Genomic DNA, 18,731 nt, shown 5'->3' with positions numbered 1-18,731 from the left:
AGGGCACCTGGTAGTGGTTCCCTCCTACCACTGCACTGCATGCATCAGGGCCCCAGTCTCATCCTCAGCTTTAGCTGCAGGCTCCCCTACTGTACTGCTGCATGAGTGCCCCAGACAACCCTCTAGGGTGAGGGTAGAAAGTGGAAGACAGGAGAGGGAAGGGGAGCTTGGAGCCACAACGAGGGGGGAGCAGCAGCAGCTGGATGGAAACCTTGGGGCTACAAATTAACTTCTCAGGGACTGCATGCAGCCCATAGGGCACCAATTGGATAGCCCCATACAGCTGGGCAGCCCTGATATAAATTACTTCTATACTGGTTTCTTAGTTTTTTAGCATCCTTTAGATTGATAAGATTTAATTAATCATTTGCAACCTCTTTCTGTTAGCCAACTGCTCACAATACCAAAATGTTTTTGGAATGAAGCAGACGCAACCCCTTTTTTACCTCCCTTCTCAAGCAAGGCCTCACTTACTTCCCGTATATGCAATTGACTCTCAAGTCTCTTTTCACAAATCTCAGACCTGCCTCAATTTAATACTTGTATTTACCACATACCATATACTGCCTCTACTGAAACTGCATATCCTCGTAAAGTCTTGTAAATTATTTTTATCTATACAATATTAACTAAACTCATTACCTTCAATGTTCATTTCCATTTGCTTAACATCAGCATGGGTGTCAGTTACACTACTGAGCCACTATGAGTCTAAATCTCCTTTATTTCCAGTCATCTAGAACTTGCTTCTTACCACTTCAGTTCTCCATCTTATTCCAGTGTTTTACTTCGTTTCTTCACCTATGCTTATTCTGCCTTTAGTGCTTAATATATGCAACTATTTAACTCTATATTTTTGGATATAATTTATATAGGAGACTGTACTCAATCATGTGGTATTGTAACAGGATACTTCATCAGATCTTTGGTTTTAGATAACTATATTGCATGGACAGCAAATACAAAGTGCCCATACTTAGCAAGGCAAAAGGCTGGATTGGCAGTCTGCTAGCTGCTTGAGGGCTCCATACAATTTGCATATATTTACATAATTATAGCAACTGCTAGAGTTAAGGGTGCACCTCCTCCTCCAAGTTTCCATTCCAACCTCCATTTTTCACATGCTCGTAACTTCCCAAAACATCTACCTTTGAGGCTGAAACTTTCCATGCTTGGTCTCTACCCAAGAGGTGATTGTTTTTTGTTTGTTTGTTTGTTTTAAAGATTAAGCCAAATTCTTTCAGCTATTTTAGCTTCTGCTAGTTGATCTGTTGGGACATTCAGAAGCAAAGTGGCATAAGTTCACTGCCATTTAAGATTAAGGAGATGTCTATGTAGGGAAGTTAGAGCGCTGTAATAACAGTTGTGAATTTTCAGCATCCTAGCTGTTCAGCACCGACTCCCCCTAGATGATAGTCAGTTTACATTTGGCTTGTTGTGTATTAAACCCTTAATCTTAAAGTGACCTTCACTCACTGTAGTTTACAGTTAAGGACTTAATACATATTAAGCTTCACTACATCCAGGCACTCTTAATCTGCTCTAAAATGTGTCCAGAGAGAAAGTGAGCACAGCACAGCACAGATAATGTGCTATAAAATCATGTTTGCATGTACTCTGCACAAATTTTCCCTATGGGACAAGCCCTCCATCTTAAAGTACAGCAAAATAAGGCTTGCTTTGCTACTTAATGAGCATTCACGGGGCTTTAGTGCACTAACATTTAGTACACACTTTAAATGTCACATATTTTAATCATTTAATATTAAACTTTGAGTGCCCCCGTACAGTGAAACTGGGTATAATTCCACCTACTTTTCCCATGTTAAAATATTCAGGCCGCATGCTGCGTTCCTATTGGATTATCCTATTAATACTATTTCAAGTTGTACACCGCCTCTATCTATTTCCTACTGATGTGTGCTTGTCACAGAGCTAGTTGTACCCATGTTCGTCTTCTGGTATAAGTGCACGTCCTCAGGAATCAGACCTATCCCAGAGTAGAATCCCACAATTCTCCCACTTAGCTGAGCCGTGGGTTACAACCGAGACCTGTATCAGCCATTTTTACCAAAAAGGTTTAAGTTACAGTACTTGTGTTTCTTCACTACAGAAGTCTGTCATCAGGCACATCCAGTGATAAGACAGCCTACTTAATCAAAATATTGTCTTGTAGCAGGATTGAAGTTTTCAGAGAAAAAGGATTCAACCTAGTCTACATGTTTCTTTAAGGATTTTCTCTCCCCCTACAGTAGACTAAAAAGGTAACTTCAGATAGATCCCTCCCTGAAAGAGCTCAGAAACACTGTTCTCGAGCTGTATTCTTCTCCTCTTAAGAAAAACCCTTTTTGAATCACTACTGTCCATTATGTCCCCATGCTTCAGCACTACTAGGCAAATCTAACTGTGTAGGTTGGCTGGAAGGAGGTAAATGTCTTCAAATGACCATTTAAACATTGCCCCTTCATACTTTCAGATGTTTGCTATGGGGTGATTCACCCAAGCCATTCTTTTCTTTCCTACTTTGCCATACAACCCCTTATTAAGCTAAATAATTATAGACTTGCAGTAAATATCCCAACAACCAGGTCAACACACAGCATTCATCCACTCACACAGAGGACCCGGCATATTTCTATGCAACGATTTGAATCAATCAATGTGCTGTACTTAAACCTCAGTTATGTGAAGCATTACAAGAAATGTCTATGTTCTGCTCATGAAGCCTCTGAAATATCTATGGTAAGAGTTATGCAAGCTAAATATCCCTTGCACCAAGAAATCCAAATAAATTAAATAATAAAGAAATTATACTTGTAAACTTGAGTCAGGATGTCTAAAGATGCCTTCTGCAAAGTTAAGTCAGCCATGTTGCACACGTGTAGAAAATGTTATTATTGGTTTCTAGGTTAAATACAAACTAAACAATATTATTGCTTGTTTTAACTAAACACAGGAAGACATGCAACATGAATAAATTAATGGTGCAGGGGCTAAAAAGCTTTAGTCTAAAAAAATATGGAGACACTAAAAGTTTGTTCAAATTTACTTTTATTTTTCTTTAGAAGAGGGAGACAATTCTACACAAGCTTTCATGGGACATTTTTTCCAATGTGCCAACAATGCTTGAAAAGTTTCTTCAGCCCTATAAAAAGTGTGAACCGGAACTCCTTCTGTTGGATATTGTATCAAATACAAGATTTTTCCTCTTTAGCTGCTGTACTCTTGGAGGGCTTGGGCCATGAAGAGTTTGCCCAAGTTCTGCGCAGTGAACTCCTTGATATTCTGGGCATAAGTATTAATTTGACCTGTCAACAGGAAAGTAAAAAAAAAAAACAAAAAACCCTTCATCAATTATGAGATCTGATCTGAAGAACGTCCTTTAACATGATTTAAGAATTCCCAAGCATTTACCATTATAAAGCATACCACAACATACCGCAAAGTAGAAACTTAAACAGCATGACACTGGAAAGAATTTTTCAATACACAAATAGACTTGGAAAGAATAGTAGATCAAATCAGCAGAGAAGATAAGTTGGTATGCATTTCAAAATTAAATATTCTATCATTTTAATTCAGTTGTAATATATGCAACTTCCAAATAAGTTGGCCAAGGAACATAAAAAGTATACGCAATTGTTGGTGTAGTGTTGGAGGTTTAATCGCATCAATTACTTGTTCAAAATTAGCAGCCCTAAAAATAGTGCAAGGCTCAATTTCAGTTGAATTCTTGTGTATTTACTGCTCCCATTAAAAATATTTATAATAAATACACTCTCGACTTGAAAATTATGGTGCTTTCCCATTTGACAGCGTTTGCCATTTTTCCCCCCAAATATTTCACCTTATTTGAAATTTCAAAAAACCACTGGGGTGTGATGCCTTGTCAGTGCTATACAAATGAAACATCTCCATCAAACTATTTTCATACAAGTGCTGCTACAAGTTATTTTTTGGGAATGTCAAACCATAAAGTCAGCTTAATCAAAATTAAGACTGTTTAGCAGACCAATAAACTTCAATTTAATGTTCTACTTAAAAAGTTTTTAAATGCCTCAGAGACAAAGCAGCTAAGTTTTATTCTTTATCCACAAACTTTAAGCCCTCTGAATTAAAGAAATGGATGTCTTCAGTTCTTCCCCTGACTATAACTAAAAGAACAAATGAGGTAAGTATTTTGGCTGAAGGCTGTTTTTTCTTTGATTATAAAAGTTTTCACTTTCCTTTCTTGTAGAAGACAGCACAACCATAATCTACCATCATAAAAAGTACATACGCTCCCTTCCTCTATTGTGCTTCATAAAAGTATTACGATGCATTTTTAAACAGTTTTGTGCTCCTAGGATTCATTATAAAACACAAGCTGTACTAAGATAGCACTCTCAATTTTAAGTGACTCCAGAAAAGAGACTTGTTTTAAAACTATATGGAAAAAATGTACTTGTTGAAACTTATTTATTGTATATTCATTATTTTAAGTGACAAGTCTTTTTTATAGTTTTGTAATCAATTAGTCACCAATCCCTTTCCTTGAATTAGAATATGAACTTTGCAATTACCCCTGTTCATGTTATAAACAGCTCTCAAAATATTTTCAAATGGTGAAATAATTTGCTGTATTATTCCCAGAACCTTCACTGTCTTCCAAAGGCTGATTCAAGTATTAACTGCTTCCACTGAAAAAAACTCAAATAAAATAATCCTAAAATTAAATATTTATTTTCTCATCATGCCCCACCCTACTCAATATTCTGTGGGGACACTAAGATCCTAAACCTCTACTCTGCAACTGCCCCTACACTGCCTCTAGTGTCCACTCTGTGCACCCACCCAAGCACAGGAAATGGCAGAAGAGCTGAATTCAAGGTCCGGAGAGGAGGCCATGAAAAGGTGAATGTGTTGAAGAAACCTATGCTCTGTCATCGGTCCTTTTCAGGCACCCTGCGACAGGAATTGGAGAAATAAAAGGTGTTGTTCCTCATCCACAGCTCCATCTGGTCACATCCAATGGAACTATTCTTCCAATTAATCTGAAGATGACACCAAAGTACACGGTTCCCAAAAATGTGTGTCATATGAAAAGTTTTTGCTTTCCACTAGCTTTGTCACCATTTTGGTTCAGTGGTTGCCCATTATGTAAATTACCTTCTTGTTTGTTTTTTTTTATTGGCATCTATAATACTCCTTAGGCATTTTCCTAATATAGCAACCCCAATCCTCCTGGATCATGCATATGCCTCGACAGAAATTTTTGAAGTTGTGGAGGCTGCCCAGACCTTCCATCTGCCCTTTAGGCCATTGAGACAGAATTGAAAAACCAGACTGAGTCCAGATGTTTGGTACCTGCATGGCTGTAGTTATATAAGCATCTAGGAATCAAACCCAGGTCTCCTGTGCAGTACGCAAAGATTCTACCACTGAACCACAGGGGACTCCCCATTTCCCTAAACTAGAGTAAAGAAAGAGGTACGGAACAGTAAAAACGCTGAGGCATCCCGTACTAATATGATGTATACGTAGAACAGACATTATTAAAGGGCAACACCTCTATTTTTCTCCTGGCTAGATAGTATGTGAAGGAATGACTTAAGAAGTAATGATTCTGGAAATCTCTTTCACCTGCAATAAGCAACGACTCCATCCTGGCAGGGGGCTGCAGTGGCTTGAATATTTTGTTGATATCCTCCTCAGGAAGAGGTGTCTCTCCTCGACTCTGTCGCTGTAAATTCTCTTGCTGACGTCTCTGTTGGTACTGAAAACAAAGCAAAAAAAGAACAGGTTTTAAAAAAGAATAACTAGACACTACTATAGCTAAGAGAGAAGCTTCTAAATGCAGCCTGAAAAATAAATAAATAAATAAATAAATAAATAAATAAAGTATAATTACTAGTACATGGATTTTATTTTACCAAACCAGGCTGCTGACAGACATGAAAAAACAAAACAGAACAAGACAAACAAACAAATGCATTTTACCAGAAGTAGCAGCACATTACTTGATCCGGCTCTACAGCATCTGTGTAAATCAGGCGCTTTAGCAGGGCTTTTTGGTGCTTTTATCTAAAGCCTATTCAATCAGCTATTAGATAAAAGCACCAAAAAATCCTGACTAAAGCACCTGATCTATACAGATGGTGGCCAAACCAGGTCCAACTAATGTAATACCTCTTCTGGGCATGTGATGGCCTCGGCACGGGGGCATGCAGAACTTAAAGTAAAGCAAAGCACCATTTTTCTTTTTTGGGTGTTTGTTTGTTTTTTTGTTTTTTTTTACGTCTGTAAGCAACCCCAGTGTCTAAAAAGTCTGAATTGGTAGTTCCCAACTTCACAATTAGAACTCCACATATTATTTTATATAATATGCACAATTATCAATGTTCACATCTCACAGTTAACAAGATGTGGAGATCTATTGTACTTCCTCTTTTCCATGGTAACAATGAGAGCTAAACAGGGAAGCTTATTTAGCTTATGCCTAAATGAAACGGCGAGTTTTCATTTAGCTTTCACTTGCCACAGAGCAAGAGCAAACATACTGAATAACTATGGCAAAACAGCTATGGTACAGTAAGTCCCCATCTCCTATTAACTGTGGGCATAAAAATGGTTTGTGTACCCACTTTTTCCCCTCGGTAAGTGAAAACTAACTGGGGCAATGTAACCCTGTTTCAAACAGCAGTAAGCTGTTCTGGTTTAGCACTCACTGCAGGGGGAACTGAAGGCATAGGCACAGTTACTGCAAAATAACTAAGGCTCAGTAAAACCTGACCTCTTCAATCTAGGGCTCACAGAAAAACTGGGAGCTTGGGGGAAAATCAGGTGCTCCATAAGACTTGCAACAAGCAATCTTTCACAGCACCTGTCTGTACTTGGCTAAGTACAGACAGGCCTCAGGCTGAATCAATTCAATCTAGGCAGCTTCCTCTAAGCTGCGTAGGTTGAACCAAAAAGCAACTGAACTGACATTCAGTTTTTAATTGGGAAAGGGAGGGGGAGGTTTGCACTGACCCAGGCCGGTAGGCGGGGGGCATTGGGAGCACATCTCTCAGTCTGCTGGCCATTGCCAGCCCAGCCAAGTGTCCCCAGCCTCCTGCTGTGTCCCTACAGGGGGTTCAGGAGCCCCCTGTCCAGGTGCTAGCCCACCTTGGGGGAGCCTCCCACTCAGGAGATTTTCCCCAGGCCAGGCAGCCCTGGGCAGCTGATGGGAACCCCTGCCCCCCACTTCCCAGCTGCTGACTGCTTCAGCTGCTGCCACAGGAGGGAGGGAGAAGTCATCCTCCTGGCTGAGTGCCTGGCCCTGCAGCCCAGCATGGGGGCACTGGGGAGCCCCAGGGAGCTCAGGGGAATTCTTCCCAGCCCCAACCTCTCGCCTTAGCTGCTGTGAGTGTCAGGGGTAGCCCAGGAGCAGAGGGAAATGCCTTTGCTCCCCTACATTAGTTCTGCCTCAGACTCACAACAGCCATGGCAAAACTGGCTGTGGAGGAGGAGAATTTCCTACCACTCCCTGAAGCTGCCCAAGACTCACAGCGGCTAAGGCAAGGTTCAGGAGGGGGAAAAATTTCTGCAGCTCCTTGGGGCTGCCCTGGGCTGGGGTGGGGGGTAGCCCCCCAAGGCAGGGGCTTTCTGGTACCCCCATGTTGGGCTGCAGGGGCAGGTACCCGGCAGGGAGGACTCCTTTTCCCTCCCTTCTGTGGCAGCCATTGAAGCAGTGAGCAGATGGGGAAAGGGAGGGAGGAGGAGAGAGGGCTGCCAGGATCTGAAAAGTCCTCACCACAAGGGCTTTCCCACCCCCCATGTGCTGTGTAGACCCTGGCTAGGGGGCTGTTCCCCTGCCCCCCCATCCCTATGGGCTGACAGACACAGGTAGGAAGCGGGCTAAGTTGAGGCAGCACAGCCCAGGGCGTCAAAGCATCCTGGGATGCTGGGAGACTGAGTTAACTTGAACCAGGAAGGGATCTGGGAAAGATGTGCCATAAACTGGTTTGACCTAAATCAGTTAAGTCTGATACTATATCCAACCAAGTTCATCTTAAACTGATTTTAGCCATTTTGAAAGCAGTTTATGAGCACTGAACTTCTGTTCTGTTACTGGTTTAAACCAGTTTCTGATCACTTAAACCAGTTTATGTGCAACTTCTGTCCCTAGCCCTCGAGTTCACAGAAGCTTGTGCTCTATATCTATCCTACTTAGTCTATAAGGTGCATCTCTACCTGGCTTCAGATTAACACAGCTAACTACCTCTCAATTGCAAAAAGAGTTATAAAATGCTAGTTTGGGGGCCACTGGTCCAAGCCCAAATCAGCTCTATTACGTACTTAGCCATGCTCAGCTATCAAACAGGTGTGTGTGTGTGGGGTGTGTGTGTGTGTGTGTGTGGGGGGGGCATTAATACAAAACAAAGAAGGCAAGGTGGGGGAGTCGTCTTTGCCTTGGAGTAGGGACTTTTACAAGAGGAAGGATATACTGCAATGTTATGCTGTATGAAGGAGTTTCTTTACTTTTCTTCGTGTTTAAAGCTCATTTTTTCCTGCAGCTTAGTCAGCAATACGTTTGATAGAAAGAACAGCATGGTGCATGACTCAATTTTCCCAGTCAAAAACATGGCTAGAATCAATGTGTACAAGAGGCTTGCCTCAAGTAGTTTAGAGCAAGTCAAAATTTCTAAGTTTTTATCCAAGTCCCAGGTCAACACAGTATTGCAATAATAGGATAGGGGTAAAAAAAACAAAAAAACAAAAAAACCAAAAAAAAAAAACCAACCCTTTTTAATACAGAGAAGTGACTGGAAGAAATTATCATAGATCAATATGTCCCAAAATAAGATGCTTGTGGGTTACCACTTGGATACCATCACCATATGGGCAACTAGAAGGATGAATTAAAATACAAGGTACCTTTTTGGGATTAATTTATTTTAAAAAGCATTTAAAGCATGTTCTCAGTACTGTCCCTATCAATGCTGTTTTTCTAACATTTAAATACTATAACTCCAGACCATTTTTTTCATTTTCTACCTGAACATTTGTTTTTACAAAAATGATGCTTAAACTAACCCATAAAGAACAGTTATATTTTTAAATGATACATAGATGTTCTAAAAAATTACTACATTTCGTACTGTACCTCACATGGAAAAAGTGTGAAGATTAGATGTGTGTGGACTGTAACGATATAAACCTGAGGCTCTGGCTTGCTGATGTAAACTCATTATAGAAAAAAGACTTTTAAATCTGAAGGCCAAGAGTCACACAGGATATTTTAAATCACTTCAGAGTATTGGTGCACAAGTGTATGAAAACATTTCATACTTGATAGCATACTGAAATGCAGTCAACAATCTTTCAGCAACAGTGACAAGTGCAGCCTTCAGGCAGTGTTGAAAAAAAAGTTAAACATCCATATCGGTTTGTGAACATTCAGGTGATTTTCTTTTTTCTTTGCATTACACCATCCACTTTGCAGCAGTTGGTCTATTGTTTCGATAAAAACTGCTTGCACTTGATCGCAATTGCTCCATTTTTAAATGAAGTTAAGAGTGATAACTATGCTGCAATGAGCCACTAACAAAGTAATTATAGTTAGTAAAGAAATGAGGTGTGACACCCTAGAACTTACTTCACTCTGCTTTTCCAAATAAATGCAGAGAATCTCTGCGTTGTTCATGTAACCTTGACAGTGCAAAGTGAATGCAGGGTGCGCTCTCTTTTAGGTGGGTAGATATATGTAGCAAAAAAAGTTTGCAATAACATGTTTGATTTATAAAGAAATTCATATGTTAATAATTAACATTCAGAAAGTTATTGAAATGTATAAAGCCAGAGGGACTGCTGTGATCATTTAATGCAGAATTTTTATCTCGTTTGAACTACGTTAACATTAAAAAAAAAAAACCCATGGAATTTGATCATAAGGTAGCCACCACAGCTCTTGCTAAATTTTTACAATGACCCTCAATTACCCTCACTATTAAAACAATCTACCTAACTTGTAGCCTGAATATATCTAGCTTTTGCTTCTAGCACTGGATCTTATGTTAACTTTGACAATTAGACTGACAATTAGACAATTAGCCCTATCAAACCTATCCTCCATATAGGTAACAACAGACTATGATCATGTCACTTCTCAACCTTCTTCATTAAGCCACAGAGATTGAGTCTTACTGTACTATCATTGCCAATCCATTAAATCATTCTTATGCATCATTTCTGAATGCTCTTATGAGCAAACCTTCAACTGTTGACAACCAAAATGGACACAGTATTCTTGCAACAGCTGCTCTCATGCCAAATACATTAGTCGTATAACCTTCCCCTTCAACATTTTCCAGTCTAAACATCCCACAGATTGCACTAGCCCTTGTAGCTCTAGTGCTGCATTACAAGCAAAGGTTTGGCTGATAACAAGCACAGATCTGGGTTTTCCGTTTCCTGAGAAAAAATGTGGATTTTCCTCTTTAAAGAAGAAAAGTGTGACTTTTCTCCTTTGAAGTGGGAAACTACAGGTTTTGCCTTGCAGGCTGCTAGAGTTCCAGACTGCAAGGAACTGCTCGGGGCTGCGGGGAGAGGGTGATCAGAAGCAGGGGGAAACAATTGTGACCGGCAATACAGTCTCAGCAGCTGGATACAGGTAACTGTGGGACCGAGGGGATGGAGCGAGGGCCAGGTGTTGGGGACTGTCCATGGGGCTGTGTAGGATGTGTGTATGTGTGTGCAAGTGCGCACATGAGTGTGAGTGCCTCCTGGTGCTGGAGTAAGGTGTCTGGGGGCCAGGGTTGTGCCAGGGGAAGGGGGTCTGAGGCAGGGCTTGGTGTCACTGGTGAGCCCAGCTTTATGTTGTTTCCAGCATGGCCTAGCCAGAGATGCCTGCCCCTCCAGCTGGGGAAGGGGTCTGGAGGGTCCTTTGGGAATGGCGGGGAGCTGTGTGACTGGGCCAGTGGTCCCAAGGGCCAGTGCCCATGCTCTCAGGAGCACAGGTGGGGTGGGAGACGGTGCTCCAGGGGTTGGGGGGGAGGGGCATGGGGAGGAAGGCAGCCCAGGCCACCCAGTGCAGCACAGGACCCCCAACCTAGGGCAGGGCGGTGCCACTAGCATCCTCTCTTCTTCCCTCCAGCCCATGCTAGGGTTGGACTCACTGCCACTGCCCACATGAGCCACAGCTGCTGCAGGTGGGATGAAGACCATATGGAGCCCCACAACATGTTTTTAAGAATCAGCAAAATGTAGTTTGGCTGTTGTAAATGTAACTTTGCATGATATGTCATCTTCATGGGGGCGCAGCAAAGGGATGACCCCCACCCTGACCCAGCCTTTCCTTCTCACCAACCTGGTGTTTTTGCTGCTGCTGTTTGCTAACGTTCCTCAGGTAGGTGTTGTATTTAACTATATCTTGGCTCATCTCATCCACTCTGTCCATGAGCAACTGCAGGCTCTTCCCCAGATGATTACTGAAAGACAAAAAGTTTCACGCTGGTAAAGCCTGACCACAAAAAACAAACTGCTTGAAATTTCAAATTAAATGAACAAGTTACAAATCAGGCCTGAATGGTGGTCAGGTAGTTAGCTAATTCTCCCCTAAATTCAGAGTAACTGTTATTTATAGTACATTAAAACCATTTATAAAAAGCAGTTCCTCTAGTGTCTTTGCCACTTGCTACCCATCCTCATTCAGACTTTAAAAATAAAAAAATAAAGAAGTGGAGAATGAACAATCACCACTAGTGAAAGTCAAGATGTAAGTGTCAGTCATCGTGCTTGTATTGCATCCCTCAGAATAGTATGTAAGCAAGCATCTCTGGTCAGAGCTTTCTGCTACACCTGTACTTAACACCTAACCCTCGGGGGTTTAGCAGTTACAGAGGTGAACATCAGGTACAACGTGCAAGCACACAGAAGTGGTGTAACATTCCTCATCATTCTGCAAAAATCACCAAAGGTGACATCACCTACATTATTTCAAAACATGGCCAAACGTAGCAATATATGAAACAATTGCATGGTTTTGTGAGGTGGACTCCTAAACAGCAGATACTCAGCTATGTTCCTAACCTTGGTTTAAAGTCACTGTAGCTTTATGCAAGATTTCTGGCATTCTTGATGGACTACTTAAATATTCTTACAGGCTCCTTCCAGTTAGCCAAGCTACCAAGCCGTACTTTAAAATTTTGGAGACATCACTTGCTCTTAGCTATTGACAGAAGGCATTGGTTCCAGTCAAGCCAATTCAGCATGGCATACCAAAAGCAACACGGAAGCAGCAAATCTGGGTGGGTCAAACCCAAATGATATAATCCGTAGGCTTGGCCAAACAAATGAAGTCTGCTAGAAATGGTGGTAATGAAAATGGCTTAATCTATTCAGTGTTTTGCAGAAATACCAAATTTAAGGTACAGCTTTCAAACTGAACTTTTTCACAGAGAACTCCTTCAGCATGGTCCCTACGGAGACAGGTGTTCATTCCTATATGATTTATGGGAGTGTACATGGGGGGCACTGCTTTATACTGGTGCTTCTGACTAATTAGGAGCAAGCACTGCTCAGTCCTACTTGGCTGAATGCCAAGTCAGGCAGTTGCACAGTTAAACTCCATTTTCGTTTTTATTTGGTGACATCCGTTGCTCTTAGTTTCCAGGTAGAAGAAACCTCCCCCTCCTACTTTGTGTTCTTCCCTAGTACAATCTTGTGCCTTGCAGACAGCACTGCTCTAAACTGTTCATGAGCTTCCCCCTCAGTCTTTTACAAATTCATTCCCTCCACACATTTCATCATCCTAAAATTTTTACGTGGTGTGTGAAGTCCAGCTGGAAATCACCAGAAGACAGCATAAGTAGCATAAATCTTAAGGCGCAGTATATGATCTATCAACACACCTTAAAAGGAGACCTTTTCAAGTGTAAATTGCTTCCACAAAAGCCAGGAAATTCATAGGTAGAAGTGAAAGCTGTTCGTACACCAAGCATAACACTGAGCAAGCCGAGAAAGTGGCTGGGAAACGGGTGCTCTCTCTCGTTTGTGAGTATCGGGCCTGGCAGCTAAGAATTTGCTAAACTGACTTACCTGCTCACCCAACTGAAAACTTGTACCATTCATTTCAGAATTTGTTTTCTACCTAAGTTTTAAAATCTTAATTGGGAGCTACATGAGAAAAGACTTCAACTATCCAGTAGCAAGAAAGGCACTGGTATTTTCAAACTTCCTGGGGCTTTCTTTTGTTGAATATTTTAACTGTATGATATTTAGATCTAAGGAATATTGCCATGGCCATCGGTATGTATATTTTCAGCTTTTCACAGAATTTATATTGCACAGAATTAGTGTTAGAACCGGATATCATCAGAGTGCCTATATATGTACACAATAATGGACTTGTAGGGCACAAGGATATCAGAAATACATAATTATTTTACAGATAATAGCCACATGAAATATGACTGGTTACAGAGAATGATTTTATGTGAATCGCCTAGACCAGCTCAGAGCAGCAGAACACAGGAACAGGGAGTTATTGTTAGAAGTTACTGTAGTATGATGTTTGCTTTCATTGCCAGGGAAACAAAAAGCTAAAAACAGATAACTTAAACAGATGTGAACCAAGACATGAAGAGATAAGTATGCTCCAAAGGCAGGACCAGTTTTTCCACAGCTCTCATGCATTTTGCCCTTTTCTGTTCCCATTTCCTTTAAAAAAAATAAAGGATTAAAAGGAAGGGATTTGAGAGAGAAAGACAAAGTATCTGTAACATGTTGAAACAAGCAGGCTGCCTGCAGATGTTGGGGGGGGGAGGGAGGATGGCACTTTAAACTGCGTACGCCCCCATGCTGAGCCTAGCTCATACCCAGAAGAGGCATACTTTAGCTGGACCCATTAGCTCACCCAACTTCTGTACAGACAAGGCACTTTAGTGGGGCTTTTTTGGTGCTTTTATCTAATAGCTGATTGAATCAGCTATTAGACAAAAGCGCCAAAAAGCCCCACTGAAGTGCCCAATCTATACAGATGCTGCAGGACTGGGTCAGTCAAAGTGATGCATTGCTGCTTCCAGTAAAGCGTGTTATTTTTTTCTACGTCTGCTGGCACTCGTAGTTAAGAAAAGCCTTGCACAAAATGAGACAGAAATGCAAACACAGATAACTTAAAAAAAAAAAATTCCCAAAATAGTTCTACATATAAAAAAAAGTATTAGAGAAATCTTTGTCCTCTAGTATGAAAGCATATTTTACACCATACTACAGAGGTTACAGTGTATTACGTCCAAGTAGGGAGATGTCAGTAAAGGAGAAGTTAGTATCTAACAGTGAATTCGTAAGGTACAAAAAGCCAGGCAACGGAGATACTTTATCTATGGCAAATGTTTGCCAAAGATACCTATACCTGGTCTTTGTGCACCCTTTGAAACTTTTGTGCAATGCTGGAATCTGTACATAGAAAAACTAATAATAAAAACATATTATTTGGAAGTTGCTTCTCTCTTCCATAGGACAAAGTACTGCAACAGTGCAACAAAATATTCAACTCTGCATAAAAGATATCGTCTTGGTAAATGGATTGCCAAATTTCTTGATTTTTCTTGCACTTTCAAAATTGCATTGTCCTCACCCTTTCCATCGGTTTCACTAGGCAGAGTTTGGAGTATACTGAAAACAGAAGTACTCTGCTGCAATTTCTCATCTTCCTGACCCAGGGAGTGCTCCCACATCCTCTTTTACAGGGTATCCTACTTCCTGGGCTGGATTGCTTTGTCTGACCAAGAACATGGTGGCAGAAAGCCAAGAACATGATGGGGCCAGGAGAAGCCCTGATCACCTGATGATGGACTACCATGCTCTGGGGGGTGTGCTGAGGGAGATAGGGGCACAGGTGTTATTCTCTTCTGTCCTACCAGTGAGCGGACGTGGAAGACGACATGAGACCCGCATCAGAGAGATCATCTGGCGGCTTCGGGAATGGTGTCTCGAGGCAGGCTTCGGCTTCCTAGACAATGACCCACACATCACGACGAGAGACATGCTCGGGTGGGATGGGCTCCACCTTTCCCCCAAAGGTAAGCGTGTTCTCTTCTAGGTTGGCGCATCTCCTCCAGTAGGCTTTAAAACTAGGCTCATCGGGGGAAGGGGAAGACGAGGGCGGAGGAAGCCTTGGACCACTAAACCAAGTGTCACCCACAAGAACAGCACAGCCTGAATCAATGACGAGCAGAACAAATACCCAGGTAAGCAACAGGGGCCCAGGCAGTACTGAGTTCAGGGGGCAGCGCATGCATCTTCAGGAGGCCTCAAATGCCTCTACACAAATGCTCATAGTATGGGGAACAAGCAGGAGGAACTTGCCCTCCTGCTAGCTGACACTGACCCAGACATAGTGGAGCTCACAGAAACGTGGTGGGACCCAACGCATGACTGGGCAGTGACTATCAAGGGCTATAGGCTGCACAGGAGGGATAGGACAGGGAGGAAAGGTGGGGGTGTGGCGCTCTACGTAAGGAGAGACACACATCCTCAACAAGTAGCACATGGTCAGAGGAGGGGCACACTGAAGTGCTCTGGGTTAGAATACAAGGAAGTCGAGAGAAAGGGACTTAACGGTGGGGGGTCTACTATAGACCTCCCAACCAAGGGGAAGAGCTAGACCAGGAATTCTTAAGTCAGTTCACAGAGGTAGTTAGGTCAAAGAACATGGTCATCACGGGTGACCTGAACTTTCCAGACATCTGCTGGGAAGAGCAGTCAGCCAGGTCTGACTGCTCACATAGGTTCCTAGACAAGATACAGGACCTCCATCAAACCCAGGAAGTGCAGAGCTCCACCAGGGGAGACGGCTTGTTGGACCTGGTCCTGGCCACGGGCGACGACCTGGTGAGGGGTCTGCAGGTGCTCGACCACCTAGGCAACAGTGATCATCGCCTGCTGGAATTCACCATCCAGTGAAAGGTGGCAAAGGCCTGCAGCAAGGCAGCAGCCCTGGACTTCAGGAGGGCGGACTTCAATGAGGTAAGGAGAATAGTCGGGGAGGCACTCAGGTCCCAGAGGGGAGGGGAGTTGGGAGTCCAAGAAGAGTGGTCATTCCTTAAAGAGACGATCCTCCAAGCCCAAAGGGAGGTAATCCCAACACAGATCAAAGGGGGCAAGAGGACGCAAAAGCCCCCATGGCTCACCAAAAGCAGACAGGAATGTCTCCTGGCTAAAAGGGAGGAGTATACCCAACGGAAGGGAGGGGCCATCCTCAGGGAGGACTATACCTCGGTTGCTCAGGGCTGCAGGGGGTGGTCAGGAAGGCCAAGGTGGAGATGGAACTGGGACTAGCTACCCGGATCAAGGACAACAAGAAGTCCTTTTTTAAATACAGAGGGGGCAAAACGAAGGTACCGGGTAACGTGGGGCCTCTGCAAGACACGCTAGGAAATCTAGTCGTCACACCAGACGACAAAACTAACCTATTTAACAATTTCTTTGCCTCCATTTTTCTGAGCAGGGACCGAGTCACGGCCCCCACCTCCCCCCACCCCCCCGGGACCACCATAGGCCCCAGGGGAGGCGCACCCAGGCGTAGGGTCAGTGAGGATCTAGTCAGGGAACTTCTGGAGGGACTGGACATATATAAATCAGAAGGGCCTGACCATCTCCACCCCAGAGTGCTGAGGGAATTAGCAGAGATCATTGCAGGACCCCGACACAGCTTTACGAGCACTCGTGGCGCTCTGGTGTGGTGCCAGAGGACTGGAAAAGGGCCAATTTGGTTCCCATTTTCAAAAAAGGGAGGAAGGACCACCCAGGAAATTATAGGCCAGTTAGTCTTACCTCAATCCTGGGTAAGCTTTTTGAGAGAATTATCCTGGCGCATGTCTGTAAAGGGCCAGCAGGGAAGATTATGCTTAGGAGCAACCAACATGGGCTCATTAGAGGCAGGTCCTGTCAGACCAACCTGGCGGCCTTCTATGATCAGATCACAAAATCCTTAGACGCAGGTATAGCAGTGGATGTAGTCCTTCTGGACTTTAGGAAGGCCTTCGACACTATCTCTCACCCCATTCTCATTAAAAAACTAGGGGACTGTGGCATTGACACCTACACAGTCAATTGGGTCACTAACTGGCTGGAGGGTCGCAACCAGAGAGTGGGTCACAAGCTGACAGAGGGTAGATTCAGACTAGACATCAGGAGGCACTACTTCACTGTCAGGGTGGCTAGGATCTGGAACCAACTTGCAAGAGAAGTGGTGCTGGCTCCTACCCTGGGGGTCTTTAAGAGGAGGCTAGATGAACACCTTGCCGGGGTCGTTTAACCCCAGTACTCTTTCCTGCCATGGCAGGGGGTCAGTCTTGATGATCTACTCAGGTCCCTTCTGACCCTACCAACTATGAAACTATGGAAAAAGAGACCTACTTGGATAAAAGGATACTGGAAAGAACACCCGCTTACTCTAGCAGAATGTTTTCCTGCTTGGCATTTTCAACAGATTTCTACAGCTGTGCTTGTATCAAAGGGCACAGAACTGGAGGTCAGGAGCCATGAACCATGATCTGCCACTGACTTGGATGCATTTCTTTGGGCAACACACTTACCTTTACAATAGCTCAGGTTCCCCCATTTGTGAAATACAAATTATCCTAATAATCTATAAATCACATTGAGATCTCTCCATGGGAATAATTCTGTACAAAGATTAACATTGTTCCTGAAAATGCATTAGTCCTTATGTTATTATATAAAATATTTTAACTGCTTGAAAAATACCTTTAATATATAATGTTACTGTAAATGCGCAGCACATGCTCAATTCTGCTGCTGCTATTTGAAAAAAATTGCACAAGACAAACATATCATAAGAGTAACCAAGTATAAAGCTAGACCACAAGTAGTCCTTATTAAACTTGATCATCAAAAGAACAAAAAAAAAGAAATGAAAAAGAATGGGAGTCGCTTGTAATTATTGCTCTCAAGATCTGAATGCCACTTGACAGTATATTAACTCCCAACTCCTTATATTAAGCCTCAACTTGTTATCAAAAGGCTGGCAAAATTTCAGGCTCTAAGACCCTTTCAGGGAGCAGAACAACAACAGGGCATGAGAGCCTTTGCCTGTTGTCACACATCACCCAGAGCTTAGCTTTTTATTAGATTATTCCAATTAGATTTCCTGGGAGGCAACACTCTCAAGAAATGAATTACGCTGCTTCTGTTCTGAGTACCCAATCTGATAGGATGAGCTGTGGTCACCTGCAACTGAAGTGAATACTGTACTGGTCTGCACCCAGAACAAGAGTTACTTGTACAACTAAACCTGATCAAAAAGGAAGATGATCTAATCCACCACCGCCCAATGCACAGACTTTGCAAAGCCGTGTCATAGAGTGACTTGGCATAGTGCGACTGTTCTTACACAACCAGGTCTGGGGCAACTAGAAATATCTTAGGGGACTGAACCTACTCACACAATTACATGGCATCCCAAAATTGTCAAAGCCACTCTACATTATTTAAAACACAATGGCCTGATTATCTGTAATAAGTAACACTTTGGGGATAAACATTTTTCTTAAGTTCCTTAACTCTCAGAACCATGCAAATCCAGAACTTAAACCCAAAGCTAGTTTACCTGGAGAGACCAAGTTCCCTGGATGCAGAGTCCCTTTGCCTAAGTCTCCAAAACCTGGAAATGTTTGTGATCACAGGAGTTGGGATGGGCAGTATGTAAAAGGTGATGACTACTGCCAGGCATTTCATAAAGGGAA

General features: G+C 42.7%; 1 protein-coding gene across 1 annotated transcript in view; it reads right to left on the bottom strand.

The window, feature by feature from the left end:
- Positions 1-3,034: 3,034 nt before the first annotated feature.
- The window catches only part of EIF3H (eukaryotic translation initiation factor 3 subunit H), a 119,403-nt gene continuing 103,706 nt past the window's right edge, over positions 3,035-18,731 (bottom strand). The window contains exons 6-8 of the mRNA XM_006035107.3: positions 11,330-11,450; positions 5,623-5,755; positions 3,035-3,308 (exon numbers count right to left, since the gene is read on the bottom strand). Of these exons, the coding sequence (XP_006035169.1) occupies positions 3,211-3,308; positions 5,623-5,755; positions 11,330-11,450 (352 nt within the window). The 3' untranslated portion in view covers positions 3,035-3,210. The remainder of the gene's footprint in view (positions 3,309-5,622; positions 5,756-11,329; positions 11,451-18,731) is intronic.

This window comes from Alligator sinensis, unplaced genomic scaffold (genome assembly GCF_000455745.1).
Source record: "Alligator sinensis unplaced genomic scaffold, ASM45574v1 scaffold11_1, whole genome shotgun sequence".
Taxonomy (NCBI): Eukaryota; Metazoa; Chordata; order Crocodylia; family Alligatoridae; genus Alligator; species Alligator sinensis.
Note: the sequence above shows the minus strand (reverse complement) of the source record. Positions and strands in the feature narration are given on the sequence as shown.